Source organism: Sciurus carolinensis, chromosome 3 (genome assembly GCF_902686445.1).
Source record: "Sciurus carolinensis chromosome 3, mSciCar1.2, whole genome shotgun sequence".
Classification (NCBI taxonomy): domain Eukaryota; kingdom Metazoa; phylum Chordata; class Mammalia; order Rodentia; family Sciuridae; genus Sciurus; species Sciurus carolinensis.
This window is the reverse complement of record NC_062215.1, coordinates 108,140,311-108,167,056: the sequence shown is the minus strand read 5'-3', so window position 1 is coordinate 108,167,056 and position 26,746 is coordinate 108,140,311. Positions and strand designations below refer to the sequence as shown.

Here is a 26,746-nt window from a genome sequence, read left to right as displayed (position 1 = left end):
TCTGGATTAAAGCTGGGGAACAATTGTGGCTCCTGTTACCAGGAAAATTACAAAGGGCCATTATGAAAAGGGACAAAAATCTCTGTTCCCAGAGGGGGACTGACAAGCTGAAAGTCCCCCTCTACATGCCAACACAAAAGCCTGATTGCCTCAGATTGTTTGTTTATGTAAATCAAAAGGGTGACATTAATTCTGCAAGTGGGACTGCTGAGCAACAAAGGAGGTGGTGATTGGCTAGACTGTTGCTTACAGGCTTCTGGAAAATCTGGCAAATCCTTTCGCATTTATTCTAAACTCTGTCTGGACACCTTTAGGAAAAGAATCTGATTATTATGTACCAAAGTGAATAATTTGTATTTTTAGAGTCAGAGTTGGAACTATAGGACTTGAAGGCAAAAGAAGGTACCTTATCAAGGATTTGCTCAGTTTCCCCAAAGCTCTTTCCAAATTGGACTTCGGGGTACATCATGACAGATGTTCCTGCAACATTAGTTGGGGCTGAGTGTAATGGGGATAGCCTTCTCCAAACTGGTCAGCAGCCTAGCACTAAACTCAATGAGAAAGCCGCTGATGTGGATGGGACCCCACCAGACTACAGGGTTGAACCCAGGCCTGAAGGTGTGCCCACAAAAGGAAATCAGGAAGAAAGTGGAAAATCACAAGGGAACATTCTACTCAATTGGTCCACAGATGAGAAGATTCTAAAAGGTAAAGTATTTCCCTTTTTCCTCACTGTGGTTGTTTTGCTATCAGACTCACCCAAGATTTTTTTTTTTTTTTTTTTAATAAACTGCTATTACAGGAATAAGGAAGAACTGTAGCCCCCTATTCTACTAGGGCTTCTTGTCATAAGGACTGAACCCCCACCTCTGGTAAATCCAAGTTTGCCTGTTTGATAGCTCTATGTTCCTGAATAATTTTCTTTGTCTCCTTATAGCTGAGTTTTTTTGTTTGTTTGTTTGTTTGTTTGTTTACTAGAAGAAAGCAGAAGAATCATGACTACATTTGTGGGATTTTGGCAAGAATTACTAAATGTTGGTTAAATGTTAACTATTGTTATTTAATATTATTTGAAGAGAGAATTCAGAATTTTGAAATCTTTCAAAAATAACTAAAGAGGTCTAAATTCTGTCTTAGATAAACAAGGGAGAGATTATCTGTGAAGAAATTAATCCTTAAATAAATAAATGAAATTAGTTTAAAAATTAGAAGTTAAATGGTAAGTTTTAGTAATCATAATTAAAAATGTAGAAATCTACTTAGAGTCTGAATTTACATCCCTTGAAGTATATATTTATATATATTTATATATATACATATAAAATGTTGTAATACTGGTATTTTTCTCCCCAGAAAACCCAGGAGATCACGTCTTTATTGTTCAAAAGTCTATCACAGATCTGTCTCTCCAAGAAACAAGTGCCGAGGAAATGACATTCCGAGAAGGTAATGGGAACTAGAACTTTCTACTAGAAATTGTTTGGCTATGATTATAATTTTTGCCTGGGATGTTGTGTGAGTAGAGTGTTGAAAAAGCAATCAAGGCAATGACTTCACAGTCTCAAGGCTGCAATAGGCAGATAAGGGAGACTTGACTTATCTGTCAGTTCCACCACAGGAAACATTTCCAGATGCCTCAAGACTAAGATCGCATGGATTGGTACAACTGATTGGCATACCAATGAGATATCTGTATCGTAACCCACTTAATCAACCTTTTATTTAATCTGGTTTCTACAAATCTGTGTCAGGCACCTTGTGAAATGTAAATGTCTCAAAAATAGGTTAACCCTAAAAGACAATTATTGGCATACAGTTTAAAGTAACTTTGTAAATCAATTTACTCCATAGGAAAATTCTAGGTCTCTGAAATAAGTACAAAATGGTAAACTATTTATTCTCAAAAAAAGCTCCTGTGGTAATGAAGTTAATTTTAATTTTGTTTTTTTTTTAAGTAAATGGGGAAATAAAGAGAACATTAAAGTGACAATATTTAAATTCTAATAAACTCAATAGGCCACAAGACACAAAATCCTTTAGACACTTCTTCTAAGAAGACATCTACATTCAAGCAGTTTTCAAATAAAGTACAGGATAAAATCTATTAATTAATAGTTTTTTCCTCTCCTGCAACTATAAACATCTTATCACAAAATTTAGACCAGTTTGATAGATATAGCTAATTTAGCTTTAGACCTTGACAAACAAAATATTGAAAAGACTACTGGTGGAAATATTAGAACATCACATAAAATAGTAGACCTTCAGGCAGAGGAGAGTGTTTGTGAATTTCTTGGACTTGCTCCCTGTGCTGGATAACTCTCAAAATGTCTACTGACCAATGCATAGACACTTATAGGAAAAAGATAACTAACGATAGTTATTGTCAAACTACTACATTATCAGAGATAATTTATAAAACTTAAGACTCCACAAAATGAACTCAGTATATCCTTTGATGTTGTCTTCTGCTTCTAATGATATAGGCCTTCTGAGGCAGAGATGACAGTCTTGCATCTAGAGCCACCTTCAAATTTCTGTTCAGGAGATCCACTAGTCAACAGTTTTCTAGGATCTTCCAGTTTGACCAGATGGAAAATGCAAATAGACTCTATTTAATGCTCTGTGGTCTTATCAGTGAACTTGTCCCTGATGAGTCCTTTCTTGTCTGATGAAACATGGACTGTGTACTTCTCCTCTATGGCAGAGGCAGAGGTTCAGTGTCTTTTATTGTGGCAAACAGCTAAAAAAAAAAAAAAAAACTTCCAAAGATAATGCTCCTGGACCAAAAAGAATAAAAGTGCTAAAAATATTGGGGAAAAACTATACATTAAATTCAAATAATTTCATTTGTGATAATCCCATGCCTGAGTCATGAATATGAATAAAACAGCAGTTTCTTTGGTTGGGAAAACAAAGCAAAGTTTGATATTAGAGCAAATATTCTAATGTATTTTTATATGCAATGTAAAGAATATTGACTGGATGCCAATGAACTGATAGCAGCTGTGTATGTTTAATGTGGAATGACAATCCCCTTTCTCTAAGTTTGTAGTTTTTTTTTTTTTTTTTTTTTTTTTTTTTTTTTTTTTTTTTTGCGGTGCTGGGGATTAAACCCAGGGTCTTGTGCTTGCAAGGCAAGCACTCTACCAACTGAGCTATCTCCCCAGCCCTAAGTTTGTAGTCTTGATTCCTAAAGTTAAAAATAAAATCAAAAGCAAAAAATGAAAGGAGAACTAAAAATTTTGGATGAAAACGGACTTATGAACATCTATAAGGGAATTGTAGAGGGAAAGAACAAAGAGAACCATTGCCTCTCACCTTATTTACATATAGGATCTAATGGTGTTGGAAGGTGATGTGCACCCAGGCCCAGCAAGGTATCCAATCTAGACTTTCCTGAGTCTTGTACACTACAGACTGAAGCTTTCCACAGAAGTCTTTCAGGGGCAAGAGCTAAGAGAAGAACCTCTGCTTTCTTATAATTAATTCTTATCATGTTCCATAAACATCATTGAAGGTATACTGACATGATCTAGCTGTTTGAAAAATGACAATTTCAGTGCATTAAGCCTTTTAAACATCACTACACAGGAACAAATAATTTGTGTCAATTGCTTGTCATTTGGAACATGTCTAAAATACAGACTGATCTGGCATTATGTAGAAATGACCTCTGCATGATTTTGAAATCTAGGTAGATTTCTCAGACTGATTTTTGAGCTTTGGTGGGCTTGGTGCCTAAGTTGCCAGCCCTGTTTGCTGAGCACAAGAGGGTCCTTGATCTTCCTTCCTTACCTGACTACATTAGGGCAACTCCAAGAAACAAGAGTATCAAATTCCAAGTTTGTTACTGTGAGTGTGAACATAGGCAGTCATTTTAAAATTTTCATTTAGGGGTGTGTCTGTGTATGTGTGAGATAGGTCCAAACATTCTATTGTACTATTACATTTCCAGTTGTGATAAGATAGAGAATATATTTAAGAGTTTATCATCAGTCTTACTAAGTATGGTGGTACTCAACAATAGACTTCCACAGTCAAATGAGGTTGAGTTGCTGACTTTCCTGGAGATTTACAACATTCAATAACATTTTAAAGGCTTGTATAAATTCCAAAGAAGCTTATTTAACTGTATTTAATGCAGTTATTTTCCAAACTAATTTGACCGTGGAGCATGTTTGATTGTGCAGAATGTATGAGTAGCCCAGAGTCATATCCCATAAAACACATATTGGAAAGTGATTGTCCAGAAAAATAATTTAGACAATAACAAAATAACACCTTGGTATGCTGGCAACTCTGAACATCTCAACTACAACTACCCATTGATTTTGCTACAGGGAATCAGTGGGAGAAGATTCCTCTGAGCAGCAGTAACCAGGAAATAAACAGTCCGAAAGAAAGAATTGCCAAACAACCTCTAGAAGAGAGAGAGTATGATAGGAAGAACAAAGCTCACCAGGCAGCAGAAATTGAATGGTTGGGATTTCGTAAACCTAGTAAAGTTGACATATTGTATTCTAAACAAGACGAGCAGGAAGAGGTTTGGAATGAAGAAATTCATGATGATAATAATGATGACGACTGCAATGATGATGAAGATGAAGTTCGAGTGATAGAATTCAAGAAAAAACATGAAGAAGGTTCTCAATTTAAAGAAGAAACCGATGCAAGTGAGGACTCCCCACTGAGCAGCTCCAGCTCCCAGCCTGTGACACCTGAAGAGCAGCCAGCGTTAGGAAAGAAGGGGGATATCTCCAGAAGTGCTTATTCAAGATACAATACAATATCCTACCGGAAAATAAGGAAGGGGAACACCAAGCAAAGAATTGATGAATTTGAGTCAATGATGCATTTATGAACTAACTGGAACTGAGAAATTCTCACACCTACTAAAGGAAAAGCTAATTCCATTGTCCTGAGTTGAATGTTTCTATGCCTTAAGTTACCCCCTGGAAACACAGGCAAGCGTATTGTGTTTTTCCCTGTAGAATAATGTAGAAATAACCTTAGACAAAACTCAGTCTGGTACTCTCAAATAAAAAAGCTTTAGATTCATTCTTGAGCACTTGCTTTTCAAACTTTACTAATATAGCATTATGTGACAAACATTAAAGAGCCAGACCCACAGGGGATTGCATGATTTGGCTTTAAAAGTAGCAGTGCTGGGAAAGGTAGCCATCAAATGAAAGAGGGGACTCTTTGAAATGACTCCTGTATTTCTTTTGGTGTCTTTCTTCCTGTAAGTCCTCCTCCTTTTAAGCATGGTTTTATAGACTCCAGTAATAAACTTTCCAGAATTCTTTGCCTTATTACCCTAAAAGAAAACATTCTGAGTGGTTTTCCTTGGCATCTACTGAGTGAAAATTCTATGGACCTCCTTCCTAGGTGTCACCATTCACTGAGTTTTCTCACTAAGGGGCTGAGCAATTGTTAGGCAGGAGAATTCTGTTCACTAAATGTTGGCTTTATGCTTTCAAACTGAATTAAACCCATTGTGAGGTTGATACAGGGAGGGGCTAGAAGACTGTGGGCAGTAGACGAATGAGTTATATTGGTTAGTTGTATTTTTGTGACTGAAAACAAAATCTTGTCTAGCACAATTAAAGTCATTAAAAAGCAAAATGATGATTTTAGCACAATTTTTGGAAAATGTCCCTATTACCATGCTTTCTCTTATTAACGGTACCTTAGAATAATTTTCTTTCCTTAGAAACCTGAGACAATGCTAGTCATAACTGTACTAGTTACTATGAAAATGGAAATAATTATCTTAGAATATTTTTGAAGAAGGGTGTGAGCATATATTTTTAGTGAGAAAGTTCTGATAGTTGTTGGAAATACATAATTCACTGAACCTCAGCCCAAATCAAAAACCTTCAAATTATGCTTATGGAGCTTCACTCAAATCAATGCATCAAATAATGTATTGAATATTTATGAAAAGAGAGAGTCTATATTTATATTTTTACTTAGTTTGTTCCACAATGTTTCATTTCATGTTTCCATATATATTACCCTGAACTTTCTGTTGCCACAGTTAAAAATATCTTTTGGCTCCACAAATAAAAAGACAATTCCTTATTGTCTGAATGTAATACAGTCTTCATTGTACTATTCAGTCCTTTGTTTATTTCTTTTTCATTTTTGAGTGCAAAAGCCTGGGTTATTCCTTCTAGATTATTGCTTTCCTATGTGTAACAAATCCCATATGTCCTAATGGCAGCTTCTTTAATTCTTCCTGGTTATATAATATTTTCCATAGTCTCATATACTGCTATTCAGTGTTTACAAGACACAATGTATTATTCAGGATTAAAGTGCTCTTTTGATTCTGTCTCACAGGTACTTACAGAATCTGCAGATTTCATTTGAGACAACATGAGGGATGTCAGATCTTTATTGATAATTTTAGGTAGGAGATGGATGCACTAGGACAATTTCCTATTTAATTTAGATCCTTTAAGCTGTTTCATCTAGAAACCTATTGTCTTTCCCCCATGATTTTCAAAGTACAGTATTGTGCTATCCATCATATAACAGGACCATATTGTTAGTCGACTTTCAGGAGAGCCTTCATTTTAAGTTATTCTAAATGAGGCAATGAATTTCTGTGAACCTTGAAGGAGACAGGTGGTCTATGGGTAGGTGACATGGCAAAGCACCTGGCTCTTATGTGGCACCAGTATATAGTAACTTGATCTTTTTAGCTGTGTGCTCTTACCTGACAATTAATAAACTGTGAAATATTTTGTCAACAAGACTATGTTAGGGTATGTTCAGTTGGTAAATGCTTCAAGTTCACGAACGAGACAAAGTGGTTTCAAAAGAGCACTGACACTAGTCTTCAGCATTGGCACGTGCTGCTTCTATTGCCATCTTATACCAAGGCAGTAGAGTTAAGTTTCCTGGAGTAATATGGCAGGTATTTGAGTCTTTGTAGCCTAGCAAAGACAAGGTCCTGTTTCAGATTACCTGAGTGATATTCAACATATTTGAAAGACATGTGTGACATGATTAAGGAAACACATTGGTAACTACACATGAGGTTTACCTGAGTTGCTGTGATTCCAAGTTCAGGGGTAGTCAGAACTATGGTACCTGACAGAAATGAGAATTGGCTTATTGTGCAAATGCTGATATTTCTTGTATGACTTTATATTTTCTTTTGTTGTCAGATGAACAGAAATTAATAGCTTTATTTGTCTGTAAATATAATATTATGTTGAAGACACAGAATTCGTAGAACCTATCTCTTTATATTAACAATCTATAAAAACAACTGCTGTGTCTGACTTGCTCTGAATAAAAGTTTGTGTCTTCACTTCTGGTTTCTAGACTTTCTTTGGTCACCTCTTAAATTTTAGTAAGAAACTTCCATATTAGCAACTACTAAGAATATCAATAATTGCCTTTTCAAAAATCAAGAGAACATTTCAATTCATTTGCATTATTTATTTCAAAAAGTTCTTAAAATGATTACATACGGAATTATAAAAATTTTTTGGTAGATATATAATATACATAAAAATTTCTATTACTGTTAAAGAAAGTGAGATACTGTTTTAGTTGAATATTAACACCAACAAGTTGAAAAATATATATTTATCTTTGTAGTCATCAAGGTAATACATTTAAACTATGCTGACACTTTTATAGTAATTGTTTCTGCATATTTACATGGGGTAGTACTTTTGGCATATTTTCAAATGGAGAACAGACATTTAAGTTTTTCAAAGTGATAGGGAAAACATTTAAAATAAGTAATAATAGAGAATTATGGAAAAGGATGAAACACCAGGGTATCATAAAGAAGAAATATGTTTGACCATATGAGAAAGGCAACCACTTCTCTTAAAGGCTGAACTTTCATTGCTCTATAAAAACAAGAGGGCTATAAAAAGTAATGTCAAAGTTATATTTGCCAATATTAAAATATCAAACTGTAGCATACCACCATAAATATGAGGACCAAAATCTTTACACAGCTCATGAAGTACACGAAATGACTGGGCCATACAGTACACACAGACACAATGACATGGGTGTTAATGGGCAGTAGAAATCACCCAGAGACCACAGCAAAGTACAAAATACACTGGTGACATCTAGGAATTAGCTGTCTGTTCAGGAGAATTTTGGATATAAATTTAGAGAGCAATTTGGACTTTTTTCCAGAAATTAAAAATTATCTATTTGATTCCTTCTTTATAATAACTTTGTTTGGTCATAGGTAAAAATGTGGTACAGAAAAATGTCCAAATTAACTCCAAACTCCTTTATGTTCTATAGCTTCAATCTTGTTCTCTCACTAAAGAATGTTTTCAGGGAATCAATAATAAAATTACTCTATCCTATTCTTTGTCTTGTTTTAGGCCCACTTCCTGTGGGCTAATGCGTATAAAACTAGTGAAATTTGGGCAGTGTTTAAAGGAGAAGAATGAAAGCATTGTGCACAACCATAAACAGAAGAACAATCACCCTGATAATTTAGAGTTTGATTATTCCTTCAAGTCTACCGCACAGCATCAAAGTGAAAGTTCACTTGTTACTGGTACTGTTATACAGAAGGTTAGATTAGACAAAACCATGTAACTGAAAGAGTTAAAATTATTCAGAGACTTTTCATTTTCTTCATGTTGCAAGTAGAAACCCTGGGTTTTACTTTCTCCCCATCTATAGTATGAAACACACACACACACACACACACACACACACACACACACACACAAAAACGCCTTTACAAAAACTGATGTTTTCAAATGGTCAGGGAAAGATTAAAATCTTTATTCATGTTATCAGAACTTTCAATTTCAATATGTGATTTAAAAGCTTTATTTATGCAGAGAATTATAACTAATATCTCTAAACTTGCAACTATCTATCCATTCATAATAGAAAACCTCTGCTTTCAAAAAATTTGTTATTTGACGAAAGTTGTCAGTATTAGTAACTCGGCATTTTCTAGATTATTCTGAATTGTCCTACATGATTTAAAATGACAATTTTCACTACTATTTTGTTTGTGTGTTTTATAAAGTAAAGGCTTACATAAATTTGCAAAGGAATTCGAATTGAAATGGTGACTATTAGTTGACCTATTACTTTGAAAACAGAGGCATTAACTCTGCTTTACCTGATGGTATGCCCCCTGCTTTCTTTGAGATTCAGGCACCAGCATCTGAAATATCATTCATTAAGCTTCATGGCAGAATATAATACTTTATCTGACTCATTCAAACATTCATAGAACAGGTATTTATAGAAAAATAAATATTTTCTACAATAGCTTTGGTTAGGACTTCTTTTTTCCATTTCAAAGTATTTGGGCTTATAGCAATCATTGAGTAACCTACGTTAACACTGGTTGCAAAGCAGTATGGTGACAATCTACACAATGAATGGAAGTTAAAAATCATGGTTTCTATTTTAAATTGAAAGACTTCAATTTTTTATTTCCCACCTCTGTTCAAATTGAGCCACTTGTCAGCTTTGCCTAAAGGTTGGGAGAAGAAAGAGCTGGTGCTAGTATTTACAGGGAAGCAAAACTGTATGTGTCTATCACTCATATTTGGTATAGAAGATATAGATCACTGCAAGACATATGGGAGTTGACACACTTATACTTAACACACACAGAGACACCGGCTTCTATTTCCTCTCTATCCAACCTCAAGAGAGATCAGAGGTTTGACCCCATTTTATTCCATTATCTGTGATACCAATAACTATAACCCAACTGCAGTGCCTAGTGTATAGGAAGTACTCAACAGTAATAGTTCCTCTTTTTTCCTGTCACCTCTTGTAATATCTTCATTTTTATCCAAGATATTGGGGTCTTTGTCTGAGGTATCATTTCTTTCCTGTGTTTTCCATGTGGAAGTTAAATTAGAAATGTTTGAACCAAAAAAGATGGTACTATCTAATGTGTCTTAACTTCATTCTCTTGCCTAGGAGCTCCTCAAAAATCATTCTAAGGCATTCATGACATCAGGTTTCACTGGAAATACTGAATTCCTGTTCACTGTTCCTGGAATCCTTGTCCCTCTACAATCCCTAAGACAATGGCAGAGCAATTGGTAAAACTAAAAGAGTGTTTACAAATTAGTGTGACGCTAATGATACATTGTGATCATGGCCCATGGGAGTCTGCAGCCCTGTGAATGACAGCCCATTAAATTTCAGCAAATAGAACTGAGCAAATTTGGTGCTGGTCATAAAATATGGTTATACCAACTGACAGGCACAAAAGCAGTTTGAGAGTTTGGTAAGTTAGCTTTTTGGTCAAATAAATTTGTCAAATATTATCAAGGATATCCTATGTTCAGGTTAACAAGATACATAGACATTTTTCTGTGAAAAGGCAATAAACTAAGCCAACCACAATGAAATTGAAGCCCCCAATAACATACCTTCCTATTGGAGAATTCAGGACTGATTTGGACCTGAAAGTGTCCCTTCCAAGGGTTTAGCATGAGAAGTACCAGAAGACCTGGTAGTATTCATACACTTACTCCAGTTTTTTTTTTTTTTTTTTTTTTTTTAAACCAGAGGGCAATACTTAAAAATTGTTGGAGTAGATTTGACAATTAGTCAACTATCTCAAGATTAGACCTGCGCAGATTCCTAGTGATTGGTTCCTAGCCTTTTAGAATAATTGAGCAAATATATGGTAAAACAGGTTTTCTTTTTTTAAAAATTGTACCCAAGAACAAACACGTGAAGTTTGAAAACAATTTTTGTTCTATTGACAATATGGATTCAAATACAACTCTCTGTAAAAAGTATGTCAGGTAAGATCAGGAAGAGCATGCATTGAGGAGAAAGTAGAAGGAATTTGTGAGGAAGACACAGACCTTCCTTCAGCAAAGGTAGGTAGATCCAAACTATGACTCACCTTTTTTATGAAAAGAGTTGACTTTCCTTTGTGAAAACTGGATAGAATGGAGATTCGGTAGATTGGGAAGATCTTTCAGCATTTTTCAGTTACACAAAGAATCTCAATTAGCCCTTTAGCTAATTGAACTGACTTGTGTTTTTCACCCATTTTGAAAAGAATCATCTCATTTTCTATTTATTCTCTTATCTGCAATTGGCAATTTGAATAAAACATCTTATATGTTGTAAATGTGCAAAAATATTTCCCTTTCCCCTTTGTAAAGCTCTGCTTTTGCATACTTAGTTCGATGTTGAAATTGTATTAAATAGTAAGTCAGAACTAAATATGTCTGGTTCTCAAAAGAACAAATATTTCAAATATTTTTAAATTTTTTTTATATTAACAAAAATAAGCATGATTATCCTGCAGGGACCCAACCAAGAGGTTTGCATGTCTCTTTCTAAGGTCTGTCATGGGGCAAATATGTTCAGGTCAGTGGTCTGAAATAGAAGAAAGGGCCCTGTTTCTGGAGATCTGAATTCTCATTTTGATTCTCCCATTAATTGACCTGTGATTTTTATTTTCATTTGTTTTATTTTATTTTATTTTATTTTTGTATTTATTTTATTTTATTTTATTTTATTTTATTTTATTTTATTTTATTTTATTTTAGTGCACTAAGGATGGTCTCAATACCCCAGGGGCCTCTACCACAGAACTACATTCTCAGATATTTTTACTTTTTATTTTGAGACTGGGTCGTACTAAATTGCCCAAACTGGTCTCGAACTTGCAATCTTCCTGCCTTAGCATCCTCCCAAGTAATTGGGATTACAGGCATTCACCACCATGACCCCCATGAGTGAGTTTTAGACAAGTAAATTGTCTTCAGGTATCAATTTTCTTATCAAAATTATTGTAAAGAATATCTTGATTTTAAAGATTTCTTTCTGTATGCATAAGTACTGGTATATTTAAGATGAGAAATTTTATTTGGATCAAAAAATATTTAATTTTCCCCCAGACTTGTTGTCATCATCATTGGGTCCACATTGAGGCTTTACTATTTCCCTTCCCCTTGGTAGAGGGGAAGGAAAAGAGCTCTTTCTTTGGCCAACTCCTGGGCAATTTTTTCTTAATTCTCTTCCTAAGAGTTGCTTACCTCATTTCCTTTTTCATTATGTTTACTTTATTTCTACTTTGACGTCTTTTAGAGTACATTTTTAGCATACTTCATCCCATTGAACTCTGTTAAATCTAAAATAGCATTTTATTATTTTCATATAAAAATTAATATTTTTCAGTGCACTGATCCTGCTTTGTTTCAACTCTTCTCACTTTGGCTTGCATGAAAGTGTATTCTACAAGCAAAGGTATTTTTGGTTACTACATTGTGTTATGACACAGCCTAGTTTTCTTTGCTTTTTTAAAATTAATATCCCCACAAATCCAAGAAGTTACTGGTATGACCAATTATTTTAAAGTGTAGTTTTAAAAACACAAAATGAACTGAAACAATTTCCATATTTAGAATTAAATATATTTATAAAGACCCCTTCTTTCTTACTTAAAAGTTTTTCTATGACTCAGACTGAGAATAAAACATTAAGCAATAATCTAGATCAAAGACCAGCCATTAGGTGGGGTCATCAATAGTTGATCAGTACTGTTTTAAATTGCTAGGTAAATGTGCATGTAGTCTAGAGGAATTTCAACAGTATGATAACTTTATGTATATCTATCTGATATTTTTCTAGTCATAAGAACTAATGCAATTTATGTTTTATGACAAAATAACAAATAAAGGACCAGGTTCTCTATTTGGGGATTTAAAGACAACCACTGTGAATATCATTGTGCTCTCCCCTGTGTCTGTTTTCATTTCTGGTTACCTGTGAGATTGCATGGGGAAAACCTGCAGAATGAGTTCCTGCTGGGCGATACCAAAGGCCACCCAGGGCTGAAGGATTCCAGTCCATCCAAATGGTGGACTGTTTCCCTGAGTTATCTTTTGGTACTCTAAATATTGTGATTTTTAAAAATCTTCCATTCTATTGAAAATTTACACTACCACTGAAAAACACAGTCACTGAGTTCACTGTTACTTTCACAGTTATCTAATGGGTTAACTAGGTGAAAACATCAGTTCCTCTTCATTCTTCATAGTACTTTTCAAATTTCCACTTTTGATGTGGTTTGTTTGGGTCACAAACAGCTACTTTGAGCATCTTCTGTGAAATATTTCCTTCCAAGCACAACAACTGATGATGGTTTTCAAAAACAATGTGATTTACCTGGAGAGAAAGAGGATCTGGGAATGAGCCACAGACTGAATTTGACAATGAAGATCTAAAAAAATGTAACCCTCCCATGTCTCCAAAATGATAAGTAACTATATTTTTGATTCCTAAGGAATTCTCCTAAACTAAATTAATATAAACATGGGCTTTGGAACTATTAAGTTTTTTGCATCTCAAACTAAATTTCATACTTCTCCAAGATACAAGATTATTAATTTGAGGAGTAGTAAAGATGAAATTTCTAATGATATGGCTGATAACTATAGGATTTGAAGCATAAAAAAATCCAGATGTCATTTAATGTATTTGACAGATGATGAATACCTCATTGGTGTTGGTAAAGAAAAAACACACGCCATGACAGAGAGTGAGTTCATTAATTTCCTTTGTTAATGTCTTAGAATATATGTCTGTGTGTGTGTGTGTGTGTGTGTGTGTGTGTGTATTACAGAATGCTAGAAATGATGTATTTTATTCATGAATTCCTTACTATATTTTTTGATAGTACATAGTGCCTGATGTCCAGAATCCACTGTAGGATTTTAAAAAAGTATGATGTTTGAAAATTCCTAAGGAGTTTGTAAAGTAGTTGGTCTTAAAGAAAATCATTCTGGATTATCTACAATATTCATCCAGTGGATTGTAACCCAGTAACTAAATCACTTGTTCCCAACTTAAAAATCACTTGATATAGTAAGCACTAGTGCAGAAGCACTCCATGCCAAATCTGCCACTTATGAGACCAATTCTTTTAGGATGGTTGAAATCCAGAGCATTTGGGGAGGACTGACATAGGAAGTACCTTTTAAATGTAGATTCTTAAGTGTATGATTTTAATAGTTCATTGTTATCTGGGGTCAAACTCACTACTACACATCCTTCCTCCATTAGGAGGTGGTGGAACCTTTGAGAGATGGAGCCAAGTGGAGCTCCATAAATCATTCCAGGCATGTCCTTGAAGAGGACTGTGGGGCCCTGGTCTGGATCGTTTTCTCTTTTTTGTGTTTTGGCCATAAGGTGAGTAGCTTTGCTCCACCACACACACCTCCATGGTGGGTACCTTGCCACCGGCCCAAAGCAACAAGGCTAACTGATCATGGACTATAATCTCCAAAACTGTGAGCCAACATAAACCTTTCCCTTTGTCATTTGATTATCTAAGTTATTTTGCTATAGTGATAGAAAGCAGGCTAACACAGGGACTTGGGAGGTGTAGTATGAAAACTAGATATTGATCTTCATAACCATCTAGTAATATCAAAAGGGACAAATAAGGCAGAAAGCAGCTATGTAGCATGCCACAAAGTCACAGGTACAAACAAGGTGGGGAAGGGACAAATTTCTAGGTGTTTGTTTGTTTGTAACAGGAATTGAACCTAGGGGCATTTTACTACTGTGTTACATTCCTAGCTCTTTTTTAAAAATATTTTAATTTTGAGACAGGGTCTTGCTAAGTTGCTTAGAGTTTCACGAAATTGCTGAGGCTGGCTTTGAACTTGTGATTCTCCTGCCTCAACCTCCTGAGTCACTGGAATTAAGAGCTTTCTAGTTTTTGTTATCTTAATTAAATTATCTTCTTTACCAAAGCAACTGTTTAGGAAACCCTACTACTAAATACTTTCTTACAGAAATCTATTCCAATATTCAATTCTGGAAATGAAAGATGTATTATGCTTCTTATTATCTTGCTCTTTTCTTCTCTTTCTCTACCTTCTTCACTTTCTTCCTCCCTCCTTTAGCACAGGGTTAAAGGAGAAGGTAAGGTATACTTTATTCAACAGATTTTTATGGATTTCCCAAACTCTATGGAAGTTAAAATCAGCAGCTTATATACTAGCAATTCCTAAGTTTTCTGAACAAGTTGATAATAATAATTATCATTAAAGAGAAAAAATGTTCAAAAGGAATCGAAATATTATAGAGAATACTTTGGGGGCCACCTCGGGGCAAAATAATAGTTTCCATGTAACCTATGCATACAGTGGATTTGGTGACAATCTGTGAGTGAAATGGTAGAAAATTTGAGAAGGTAGTACTGAGATTATTCCTGCTATTTCAAGATCTTACATGAATAGGACTTTGTTTCCTGCTGAAATACAATTGGGAAAAACTGAGCAGACTTTGGGAATGAATACAGTAGAACAGGGACATTTTGGTAAATATTAACAATTAGACCTCTGGAAAAATATTCCCTGATCCAGTAGCATTTTCTAATTTCTGTGGTGTAAAGATTGTCTTCATGGCTGTTTTTGAGCCATCAGTGTGATGTCACCGAGTTCAGAAGTGGCAAGAGATGCATACAATGAGATCCTGTAGGGGATGAGGACTGGTTCCAGCCCTCCCCCAAGGGCCCAGGTCTCTGGGTACCACAGGGTCTAAGAAAACATGTTCTTGTATGGAAATAGGGCAGGATGAGTAACTAGAATCATTCTGAAGAGCAGGGTATACAGTAAGTACACAGCTTCTTGCCTTTTCCTTGTACTCTCCCTCTATGTTTTTCTGACAACCAATTTTTGAGTATAGGTCTTGCTTTTGGCATTGTTGATTGAATGAAGCAAATTACTTTTAGAAAGATGTAGCAATGTAACAATAAGAACCTACTAACTTTTATTTAAAATCATTCATTTAAAATACATTTTGAAAAAGGAAACAAAATGACAATAATATCTGTTACAAAAATGTCTGTTTCTTTCTCTGAGTAAACTTTTACACTGACTTAATCAACACAAACACATTTAAAACTTCCAATTGAGGATACTGATAATAAGGGTCTTATGTCCCATTGATTGAAAGTTGAATTTGTGGCAAAGAAAAAGCAAATATATTTTGCTTACCAGTTCTGAATGAAAGACTGAGGTCGATTTATGCAGCCATTTTAGCCCTTTGTTTTTGTTATCACAGGGGCGCAGCACTAGGGATCCCTCATCAGGGATGGGGGCCAGACACCATCCTTCATGTTTAATAAGTCTTAACCAGGTGTAATTAAATTGTTGAAGCTGGAGAGGAAAATGAACATAAAAAAAGTCCCTTCAGGCAGCAAACATAGTAGTGGTTTTGTCAAACACTTTTGTTAGTAATAGCTAAGAATATAGGCACTCTGATGATTTATATTCAAATCCCAGTGCTACCAATTTCAATTCTGGTAGTATGGACACATTATTTACCCAGTCTAATCTCATTTTTCTTATTTTTAAGTTAAATGGCAAACACATCTATGTCAGAGGTCTAGGGTAATGACCATTGAGTTTCAGCAAACAGTAAGTCTACAATAAATATTAGTTATAACTCAAAAATGATGAGTACATGTCCCTATCCACATATGGATGTTGTTTCAGGTGTTCTAAATCCCAGACAATGCTAGTGCTTGAAGAGTGATTAAGTTTCCAAGACACAGGTAGTTTGAGGAAGATCCTAGTCACAGTCTTCAGTTTCTTTGGTGGAAATTGTTATGCTTTCTTGTTTCAGATTATCTAGACAATTGGACTCCTAGAGGCTTTGTTCTGCTGTGGGAAAGGTTAAGATCTTTCTCAGCTGCTGATACAAGGAAACCTCAGGCTGCTGTTATGTTAGCACCCTTAGTTCATAGAAACTGTTCTTGGAGAAGTCTAGTTTTGGAGAGGTGGCAATGTCTAAAATAAATACTGATTCAGGCAATGGAACCATATTTTTAGTCCTTGAAAATATTTTCTACAGTTGTTTACAAACTAATATTATCTCCCTGGTCAGTTTACTCTGAGGTTCTGGCTGTGTGGGAAATTTACTATTTGTACTAATAATAAAATACTTGGAGAAAAATAAAACTCCTATAAAGTCTATCTAAATGCTTTTTACCTAATGAATCATTTTCAGTGTAACTGAGATTTAATTCAGATTATCAGGTTAAATTAAAGCCTTTGTATCGAATCTTGTGATTCAATTTGTATTCCCTACACCAACATTGGCATCAGTTGGGAGTTAGTTGAGAATGATGAATCTCAGCCCCACTAGGAATCTACTGAATCTGCATCTGCATGAATAAACTCCCCTCATGATGTGTGTGGACATTAAAATTTGAGGATTATGGGAAAATGGCCATAAAAGGAGGTTATGTGATGACTAAGATAAGTTAGACATTACCTTAAAAAGGGACACCTCAACTAGTTTAGAAGTTAAAACTAAGGAGACTTTTGAGGTAAGGTAAAGGATAGTGTTAAATGACTCAGTTTGAGGATTTTACTCCTTTTGAGCTCTTTTGGATGACTGCTATAGTCATGGGTTTGGCATTAAGCTTTATTCCTTCTGATAAAACCAAGCTAACTTTCTCTATGTTCCTGTCCCTTTTATTACTCAATCAAACCATAAGAGAGAGAAGCTAAAAATGAACAACCAGATGAAAAGGAAGTTAGGGGTTTATGGAAGGTGATATAATTAATACTTTGATCTCCTAGTTTGCCTCGAAGAGACAATGTTATCAAGAATAGAAGCCAGCAGAGACAGAACACTTGTGTAGCATGCACAGGACCTGGGTTCAATCCCCAGTAACCACAAAAGAACAGAAATCAGGTTTTCAGATGAAATACTGGTTACTCAAGCACAATAAGTACCATAAGTACTTGCAATGATGTCTCAAAGAAGGGCATTATTTAATATTTTCATGTAATTAAAACTAATTGTGGTTTGATTTTACAATTTCTGAGTTCATTTCCTTCTTTAATTTTTAATAAGCAAAGTTATTTCTTTCAACTGATTCTTTTTGACACTTTCCACTTCCCTCTGTCTCCTCTGTCCTAATTAAGAAAGACTTCCTTTGGCTTTGTATTTACAAATCATAACTGAATTAAGGTGGCAGAGATAACATCTAGCAACAGTTTTGAATTAAGAGGTAGAGATGGAACTTGCCTGAAAATAGAAGCATTGACTTAGAGAAGTCAAAGAAGATTGAGTAAACCTAGACTATCATTGCAAAATAATTTTTCTACCAAAGACTGATCTGCAAATTGGGGGGCTGATTTCTACTCATGAATCAGTGTTCCTGTGAGCCCTATTTGGCATCCAAACCAGATAACTACTCCCACAGAAGGTAAACTGTGAGGGAACAGATGTTGGAGAGGGAGGTGTGATCTCTCAGATCACCTCCAGCATGGCAGGAGAGTCCCCATTCCCTTTCCTCTGGTCCTGCTCCCTCTCCTTAGTATTCTGTTCTGAGTTTGTGGGAATTTGGCTGTAGGGTTTCCATCATGGATCATGGATTGTGAGATATTCATAATTCTCTTACATTCAGGAGAATGGAGGGGGCATGAGGGATGGAATCAGAGAATAAAAATGTTTCCTCAGGATGATTACTTAAAATTATATACTCTATTTTCTTTATTATTTTATCCTTATATGCTTTGTAATTAAACAAAATTGTTTTATAATTGTTGAAGCCTTTACAGAGCACTAGCATTAGGTACTGTGTATTTCCTGGGTGTTACCTGACCCCTAGAGGCAAGCTCTGTTTTCACAAAGGTTCAAGAACATGTGCAGCTGAACCCACTTTTGCAAGTGAAGGAGCCAGAAGCCAGGAGCCAGTCCATGGACTTCACTCCCTTAGTCACTGACTTTGCATTTAGTGGTGGACTTTCTTGCATCGGTCTTAGGATTATAGAGAAATTTAGAGACTGGTTATGGATTTCTGCAAGGTGAAGATACATTTCTCAAGTGAGCAATGAATATGTCAAACATGACACCTATCAACTACCATGAAATAGAAAACCCCAGCTAGCATACCTGGCTGCTCCCATCACAGTCTTCCAGGATGGCTGTGGTGTTTTCAATGGAAACACACTTACTCAAGTCCACATTAATAAGCTAGGAAGCAGAATATAAAACATGAATTAAGGAAAAATATTTTCAAGTAGAACACAGCATTCAGACATGTTTAGAAAACACAGAATACAAAACTATTAAAAGGTTAAAAGATAGTTAAATTAATAGCTTAGTATTACTTAACACTGTATGATGTTATTGGTGGCTAGCTCTAACAGACATAATGTAATCTTGCTTCAATCTGTCAATTTAGGCCTGCAATTCAGTCCCAGAGCCAGTAAACAGAAGCTTTTAATTAACCCTTCCTTGGAATGCCAAATGACAAACGAACAAAAGGTGGCATGGAAAATAGTTATTTCCTTGTCTTGAGTTTTCCTGATGCATGTATTAAAAGTCAATGCACATACTTGCAATTTAATCATATCGAGAGTTGTGGGCTATGTTCTTTGGCTGACCCTCCAAGCTATCTGACTGCTTAGGCACTGAATCATAGATAAATTGAGTCCTTCAAAGAATAGCAGATTCCAGCTGATTCCCTGTCAGAATCTGTCTAATGACTCAAGCAAGCTACAATTCATTATAGGAAAAGTCACGAAAGCTAATATAGAGCCAAGCATAAAGGCACTTTCTGGCAGGCCCCCAGGTTTTTAATGGATTTGCAGGGTCAAATATGGAGGTAGCTTTCTATCAGTCACCGTTTAATGCAGAAAAATGTTGATTCCCTTTCCCTCTTTGACATCCTGTGCAGACCTAATGAGAAGATAGGTTAATAATGCAATTTAGGCCTTTCAGATTTCTGGAAGAGCCTGAGCTGGGAGGTGGTGAGGGTTTTGTTGCTGATGACACTGTTTTTGTCCCCTCCTGTTTTATGGAGCTCAACTCTGGTGCTGCATGGAAACAGGTGGCATAGCTTATGGGGTTGCCAGACTTTCTAACTAGGGGCCCCCGTGGGTTGGTCCCACTTTCGCACGCATAAATTAGCTTGCAGAGGAGAGTCAGCCTCAGAAAATGAAGAGTAAAATATAAATGAAAGGGAATTGAAATCTTGGTGTGCCAGGAACATGTCCCCTTGGAAAGATATGAGAAAAACCTGGGCATGCATAAGTCCAAATTGGAATTGATGTCTTCCACAGAAAGATGGGAAACTAAGGACCCTCAATGAGGTGGTGCACTAGGAAAAACATTTAACCCACTGGCACTGAAAGCTAGATTCTCCCTGGAAATTTGAAACCACACACTGACCTCAAAACACTGGTTTTGAGAAGAAAATATGTACCACTCTTCTTGGATAGGAAGCCTTACATATCTTCAAGGCATAGAAATGAACATTAAAAATAGTAAGAGAATTGGTAACTTCTAAAGTACCTGATAAAGAAAACACAAATTCACTCTGGAGAGTCAGTCTCCATTAAAAACCCTCAAGAAAAACGCTATTCACAATTTAAAATGACCAGTAGGGGAACAGAAAATCCAAATGAGAGCAACCATAACACATGGAAGGATCCAACTAACTTCTGGAAGATGGTGAGTAGAGATGTGTGAAGGAAGAACAATCTGGTTTAAAGAGGGGAAATCATGCCCAGGATCTGAGCAGAGATGTAAGAGCCTGTGTATGTGGGTCACACAGAGAATATTCTCCATTTCAACAGTTTTGGAAAACTGGTTCCAGCACAGCTGAACATGAGGCCCTCCTCCAGAATTTCTCAGAACCTTCTGGTTGTTGGTGCTCAGCTTGCTGCTCGGAATGTAGTGAGTGCTTCTCAGATCTACTGACCCAGCAAGGGTGTCACTTCTCAGAATGCTGTTTGAGAACCCCTAGTTTTAACTGAGTTCTTTGTGTTTATTTCATACAATTCCTTCCTTCAAGCACAGCAAGGCAATGGAAGGAAAAGGAAATCTGTTCTGTCCCTTTGTCTCTCTTCTCTTTATCTGAAATTCTCTTTATTTTCCTTCTTAACAGAAATTCCTGGGGAAACAATTTTTCTTCTTAAAGAGATGGCTATGAAGTGCTAAGGAATGGTTATTCTTCATTTCATTATAAAAGGTTTTAAATTTTTTTCATTTTAAAGTATTTTATCCAAAATCAGGTAGTACATAGATTTTAAACTGTCCACGTTGAATTATTTTATTTTCTAGTTCAGGAGGTGGGAATTCCCCATGGTTTATTACAGAATTGCTAAACTATAGGCAGCTTGCTATATTGCTACAATGTAATCCTGTGGAAAAATTTAATGCTGATGAGGTTCTTGTATTAGTTTCAGATATTTTTAGTTCAAAAAGAAATTATTTGTTTTTATTCTCAAAAAAAAAAAATTCAAAAGAACTTCCATTCAATTTAAATTCCCAATTGAGTAGGTTAAAAGATAGGAAAACATGAAGTAATAAAAACATGTGGTGGAGTTGACTCCTTTTTTCTTTTGTAAGGTTTCAAGATTGTTTATCTCAAATAAAGGTCAAGTTAATCTTATTCTGAATTTCCAGGAAAAAGATCTTAATTTTTTTGTATAATGGTAACACTCCCTACTGGTTTCTTCAGAAGGGAGCAAATGTTATCTTTATTAAAATTTATCTAAGAAAAGCAACAAACAGATAAGGAAGTAGTAAGAAGAGCTCTGTTAATATAATTTTTAGAATATTTGTAGCATTGTTATATAGCACATTCATCAGCAGAGGCCATTTCTTTAGGGGAGATTTTCAAAAATTTGGTGGGAATGATTATAAAAATTAGCTTCACAGCAGAGCCAAAAGGTAGTTTTATAGTCCCCTCTGGTGGCTAATGTTGAGAAATGCTATTGCAAAGATCCTGTTAGAATTCTACTTTTTTTGTTTGTTTTTTTGCCTGTTTCAAGTATGAAATTTAAAAATATAAATTTTATTGTATGAATATATTTGATGATTTATTTGGACAGTCTGTATAAATCCAAGGTGTTCTTTTTAATGAATTACCTAGGGTAAAATAGCAGGTTGAGACACCTGAGGTAAAATGATTTTAGAGTACACTACGTTACATATAAACAGGTCACATATACTTATTTATCAGTTGAATTTATAAATCAGAATGAATCTGCAAACTAGTTTCTCTCTTTAACATTCTTTTCTTGGATTTTTAAATTCTAATTAGTTGTACATGACAGTAGAATGCATTTACATATTTTGATAAATCATGCACAAACGGAATATAATTTCTCATTTTTATGATGGCACATCTTGTAGGATAGGATCACATCGGTCATGCGGTCATGTATGTTCATGAGGTAATAATGTCTGCTTCACTCTACTATCCTTCCTACCCCCTTACCTGTTCTCCTCCTTTCACTCCTCTCTGCCTGTCTTTAACAGTCTTCCTGAAGTTTCCTAATATGGTCAAGGAAATGGCTTAAGTTCTTGTTATCAGATTTGCCAGTTGGGGAGAGTGGTTGGTTTGTAATAATCTACTTTCTGGGAAGAACTGAAGAGACTTGGCCTGAAAAAGCAGGTTACTGATGATTTATTTTTCTTGAATGGAGGGGAAAAAAAAGGAAACTCAGAGTTCTAACTGTGGCAGCTTGACCCATCACCCTTACGCCCTTTCCATGGTAGATGGCCCTATGTCCTACCATCCTCTTCAGATGAAGCTTCTTTCCCAGAATAGGTTTGAAATGGCTTTCCCCAGGCTCTCCCCCTACTTGACCCTCTTAGTGTTGTACTCTGTTCAACCTGTGTGGTTTTGCTTCTTTCCTTTTGTAACCCCCATATCCTGAAATTCTCTGATAGTTTCTGTTATTTTAAATCCCGCTTTGGAACTTAAAAAAATCCCAAATAAATGTTATCTCTTTTATCTCATTGCTTAACTTTGCTCAATAAATTCCTGTTATATTTTGGAGGGAGGGAGGGAGAGAGAAGGGGGGGGGAGAGAAAGAGAGAAAGGAAGATAGGGAAGGAGGGAGGGAAAGAAAATCCTCACTCTCCCTGCAAGGACCTGTGTGATCTAATTCCTGTTCTGAGCACCTTCCTCTGGTACCATTCCCTCCTTCACACTCTGACCACAACATTTGTCTTTTTATCCAGTTCTCAGATGCCCTCAACTTTTACCTGTCTTGGAGTTTTGCATGAGCTACACCCTCTTCCTAGCCCTCTCTTTTTTAGAGCTTAGCTGACCCTTTGGGTTTCAGGCCTTGGTTTCAAAGTCTCTTCCTTGGAAGAATCTCTTGGCCACACTAAGAATTCATCACCTGTAGCCTAAATGAGCTATGTTTTGTATTTAACTTATTGTTTATTATCTTTCTTCCCTATTCAACTTTTCAACTTTAAGTTTTAAAGGAAAAAATGGAGTCTACTTCATCCATCATCCTGTAATCAAGTTCTGAAACGCTACACGGTCTCCTGACACACAACAGGTATCTGTTGAATCAATTGATGCACATGTTTGTCTTCCTCAAGTTTACCCATGTTTAATTCTCAGCTGTGCCTTGTCTTATGGGCATTCATAGTTGGTATTTATTTATAGTGTAACATGATAAATCATTCTTTCATACACATTTTTTTGGGGGGTACCAGGGATTGAAATCAGGAGCACTCAGCCACTGAGCCACATCCCCAGACCTATTTTGTATTTTGTTTAGAGACAGGGTCTCACTGAGTTGCTTAGGGCCTCCAGTTTGCTGAGGCTGGCTTTGAACTCCTGTCTCAGCCTCCTGATCTGCTGGGATTACAGGCATGCAACCGTACCTGGCTCTCTCCCACATTTTTAAAAGAGTATTTGTGTCATTTTTGCAGAGTTAAGAATTTAAATAGTCACGTGAACTTACCACACCACTAGCTCTCACAATGGGAGCCTTTAAATCTGGGAAGACATTCTCCAAGTACCATTTGAAACTTTTACATTTCAGTTTCTTCCGAAGCTCCCTCTGCTGGGTGAGGTTGCCGGCGTCTAGCCCTTGGTCTATGAGGTGATCCCCATGGCCATAGAACAGCTCCTTGTACTCATCAAGCCAGACCTCAGCCACCCGCACCAAGTTCCGCTCCACTGTCTTCATGCGGTCTTTGGGGAAGGAATAGGGATTGTCATTTCTGAATATGTGGCCCACTCGGGAGCAGGGAATGATCTCAATTTCACCACCACACATCCACACCTGGAACAATTTGAAGATAAGTGTCAGTTATGAAAAGATTGTTTAAAATCATGGGCAATTAATGACAAGAAGGCACCTGGAGGTTTTGCTTTTCCCAGCTTCGAGTCAAACTTTCAACTTAGAAAACACTGTGGGGATAGAAAGCAAAACTCAGCAGAGTTTATTTAGTCTTATGTATTGTGGTGTGGACCATTTTGAGATTATTAAAATAAAGTTTTTTCTTAACCTGCAATGTAAACTTTTTTTTCCTAAAAAAATCTTCATAGAATGCCAATGTATAAAATATGTACAATGTGACTATAAATATAAAATGTATAAATATGAGTTCCTGTTTTGGTTGAATCATGGAGAGGTAAACAGATGTCCATTTGTTCACCTTCTCCCTCTTGTTTTTTTCTTTTATTTTTTTTCTCTACATTTTTTATTGGTGCCTTATAGTTGTGCATAATGGTGTGATTTGTTGTTGCATATTCGTACATGCACATGTTTTAACAATAGAATTTGGCTACCATGATTTCCCAGCATTCCCCAACTCCCTCACCAACCCCCTGGTCCCTTTCCTCTATTCTAGTGATCTCCCTTTGCTTTTCATGCGATCACCCCCAACTTTGTATTCCTTTTTTATCTCTAGCTTCAACATATTCTCCTTCTCTTATGCTACAGAGATCCACAAGACTCCCGGGGCACAATTCAAACACTATTCTTGATCAGGCGCTCCAAAGTTCCATCCCTTTTACTATAAATCACCCAACCCAACAAGAAAGCAGCTGCTTTTCTGACACTCTACAATTGCTGTTGCTAAGGCTTTATTGGGTGTTAATTTTGCAATTGAATTCCTCCAAATTCAATCTGAGCTATGAGAAAATTAATCAAATGACCCTAAAATTTCTGTGAAATTCCCTCCTAGTGTGTTACATATCTGATCATATTAATAAACTGAAAACATTTAAAATGACAAGCTCTTACTTATAAAGAAAATTTAATAAACACTTGATAATACCTTGAATGACAGTTCCATATTTTCTCCACCCCAAACATCAAGTCCAGGGTCATAGGTTCCAAGTTCAAAAAAGTAATTTTTATCAATAGAAAATAATCCACCTGCCATGACAGGGCACCTATAAAAATGAAAAGATTGCTTTTCAGAGTTGGTCTTATGTTTTTTTGCATTAGAGTTAGGAGGCATTTCTGAGTAGTCACCAAGTGCAAGGAGGTCTAGGGATGGGGTCACAAATAGTGCTTGGATGATGAGTTCTCTGGTTCATGGTGAAGGGCTTGAATAGTTCAGCAAGGACGTGGCTTGGAAGTAGGGTTCTTCGTTGTTCTTTAAACTCTGACAAAAACTCTCCAGGTATATGACTTTTAACATTTATTTAGGGCTAAGCTACTATCAGGCACTGTTGTATTATCTGTGTATTAACTTAAACTTCATAAAAATCCTGCAACTTTGTACCATTATTAAGAGACTGCAATATAGAGAAGGTAAGAAACTTTTCCAAGGATGACAGACAAGTACAATGTACACCTCAGGTGCACACTTAGGCAGTCTGGTTGGCCGCTATGCTCTAACACTGAACTGTACTGCCTTTCAACCATGTGTGAAGCTGACTGACAGACTGTTCTGAGGCAAGTGCTGCTTAATGCAATTCAGATATACATGTGTGTATATAATTGAATTAAATTTTCACCTCAAAATGATGTAAGCAATAGGCACTTCTATTAGTCTTCACATAGAATCAAGGAAACAGACTCAGAGTAGTTAAGCAAGCTTTTCAAGCTCATAACACTAGTAAGTGGTAGAGATGAAATTCAAACCCAAGAGTCAGATTCCAGAGCCCTCAGTCAGATTCCAGAGCCTTGGAAGACAGAAATGATATTTTAGTCAGCAGGTAGATAAGGATATTACCATATCCAGTGGTGGTTACCACTGAACAAGTTGAAAGTGGGAGAAGACACAGGAAGCCTCCACTTTGTCTTCAGGTCCAAGCTCTGTTCTTTAATCCAGCTTCTTTAATAATAAAGCCTGAATTTTAATTCATATTAAGCTTCTGTGTCTATTTCTTAATTCATTAATAGAATTTGGCAACTGTCCCACAGAGGGGGTAGTATTAGACTGTGAAAGAAAGAAAATCTTACTATAGCTATTATAGTTATATTTCTATGACTATTATTTACTCTTTTAATTTTTACTCATGCTTACTTTAATATTATGTGTGTTCATACAGTACATTCAGTGAGTCTGTTTCTCACATTGTAATCTCAGGGAACTTCTCTAGGCTTATGGCTGAATAGGGTACAATTAGCCATTTAAAAAGGAGTTTTGGTAGTGGGAAACTAACGTCTCAGGAAAATTTTTTTACTTTGGTAATGTATTGTCTAAACCTATAATTCTTGAGGTTTTATAGAATGATAGATTATAGCTGTTTTGTGAAAAAAATTTTCCATTCCTTTACAAAAAGAATGTATCTGCTTCTTTGTCTTAAGTTTCACACACTTACCTTATTATATCAGTTTCTTTAATTTTGTTTTTTGCAATGACATCTGGAGGAATAGTTTTCCAACCGAAGTTCATGGGCCATACGAAGATACCTCTTTGAAAGTTGTCCACTGTCATATAACTAATCCAGGAAAACAAAACAAAACAAATCAAAATGACCTGAGATTAG

General features: G+C 35.9%; 2 protein-coding genes across 2 annotated transcripts in view; one reads left to right on the top strand and one right to left on the bottom strand.

Annotated features, from left to right (window-relative positions):
* The first annotated feature begins 230 nt into the window (after nucleotides 1–230).
* On the top strand, nucleotides 231–7,327 carry Ermn (ermin). Its single transcript, XM_047543008.1, has 3 exons — nucleotides 231–708; nucleotides 1,354–1,446; nucleotides 4,344–7,327. The coding sequence occupies exons 1-3, from the start codon at nucleotides 468–470 to the stop codon at nucleotides 4,862–4,864; spliced, it is 855 nt and encodes a 284-aa protein (XP_047398964.1). The 5' UTR covers nucleotides 231–467; the 3' UTR covers nucleotides 4,865–7,327.
* A 169-nt stretch (nucleotides 7,328–7,496) lies between these two features.
* Galnt5 (polypeptide N-acetylgalactosaminyltransferase 5) overlaps nucleotides 7,497–26,746 on the bottom strand; it is a 52,338-nt gene continuing 33,088 nt past the window's right edge. Inside the window, exons 5-10 of the mRNA XM_047542829.1 lie at nucleotides 26,579–26,698; nucleotides 25,081–25,198; nucleotides 23,757–24,080; nucleotides 18,931–19,011; nucleotides 16,017–16,178; nucleotides 7,497–13,176 (exon numbers count right to left, since the gene is read on the bottom strand). Coding sequence (XP_047398785.1) covers nucleotides 13,036–13,176; nucleotides 16,017–16,178; nucleotides 18,931–19,011; nucleotides 23,757–24,080; nucleotides 25,081–25,198; nucleotides 26,579–26,698 — 946 coding nt within the window. The 3' untranslated portion in view covers nucleotides 7,497–13,035. The remainder of the gene's footprint in view (nucleotides 13,177–16,016; nucleotides 16,179–18,930; nucleotides 19,012–23,756; nucleotides 24,081–25,080; nucleotides 25,199–26,578; nucleotides 26,699–26,746) is intronic.

Bases quoted from the DNA above. Each gene is read 5' to 3' on its own strand.
- Ermn (XM_047543008.1), top strand. From the start codon at position 468: ATGACAGATGTTCCTGCAACATTAGTTGGGGCTGAGTGTAATGGGGAT. The intron at 709-1,353 runs GTAAAGTATTTC...TTTTCTCCCCAG, and splicing joins AGATGAGAAGATTCTAAAAG to AAAACCCAGGAGATCACGTC. The intron at 1,447-4,343 runs GTAATGGGAACT...ATTTTGCTACAG, and splicing joins GGAAATGACATTCCGAGAAG to GGAATCAGTGGGAGAAGATT.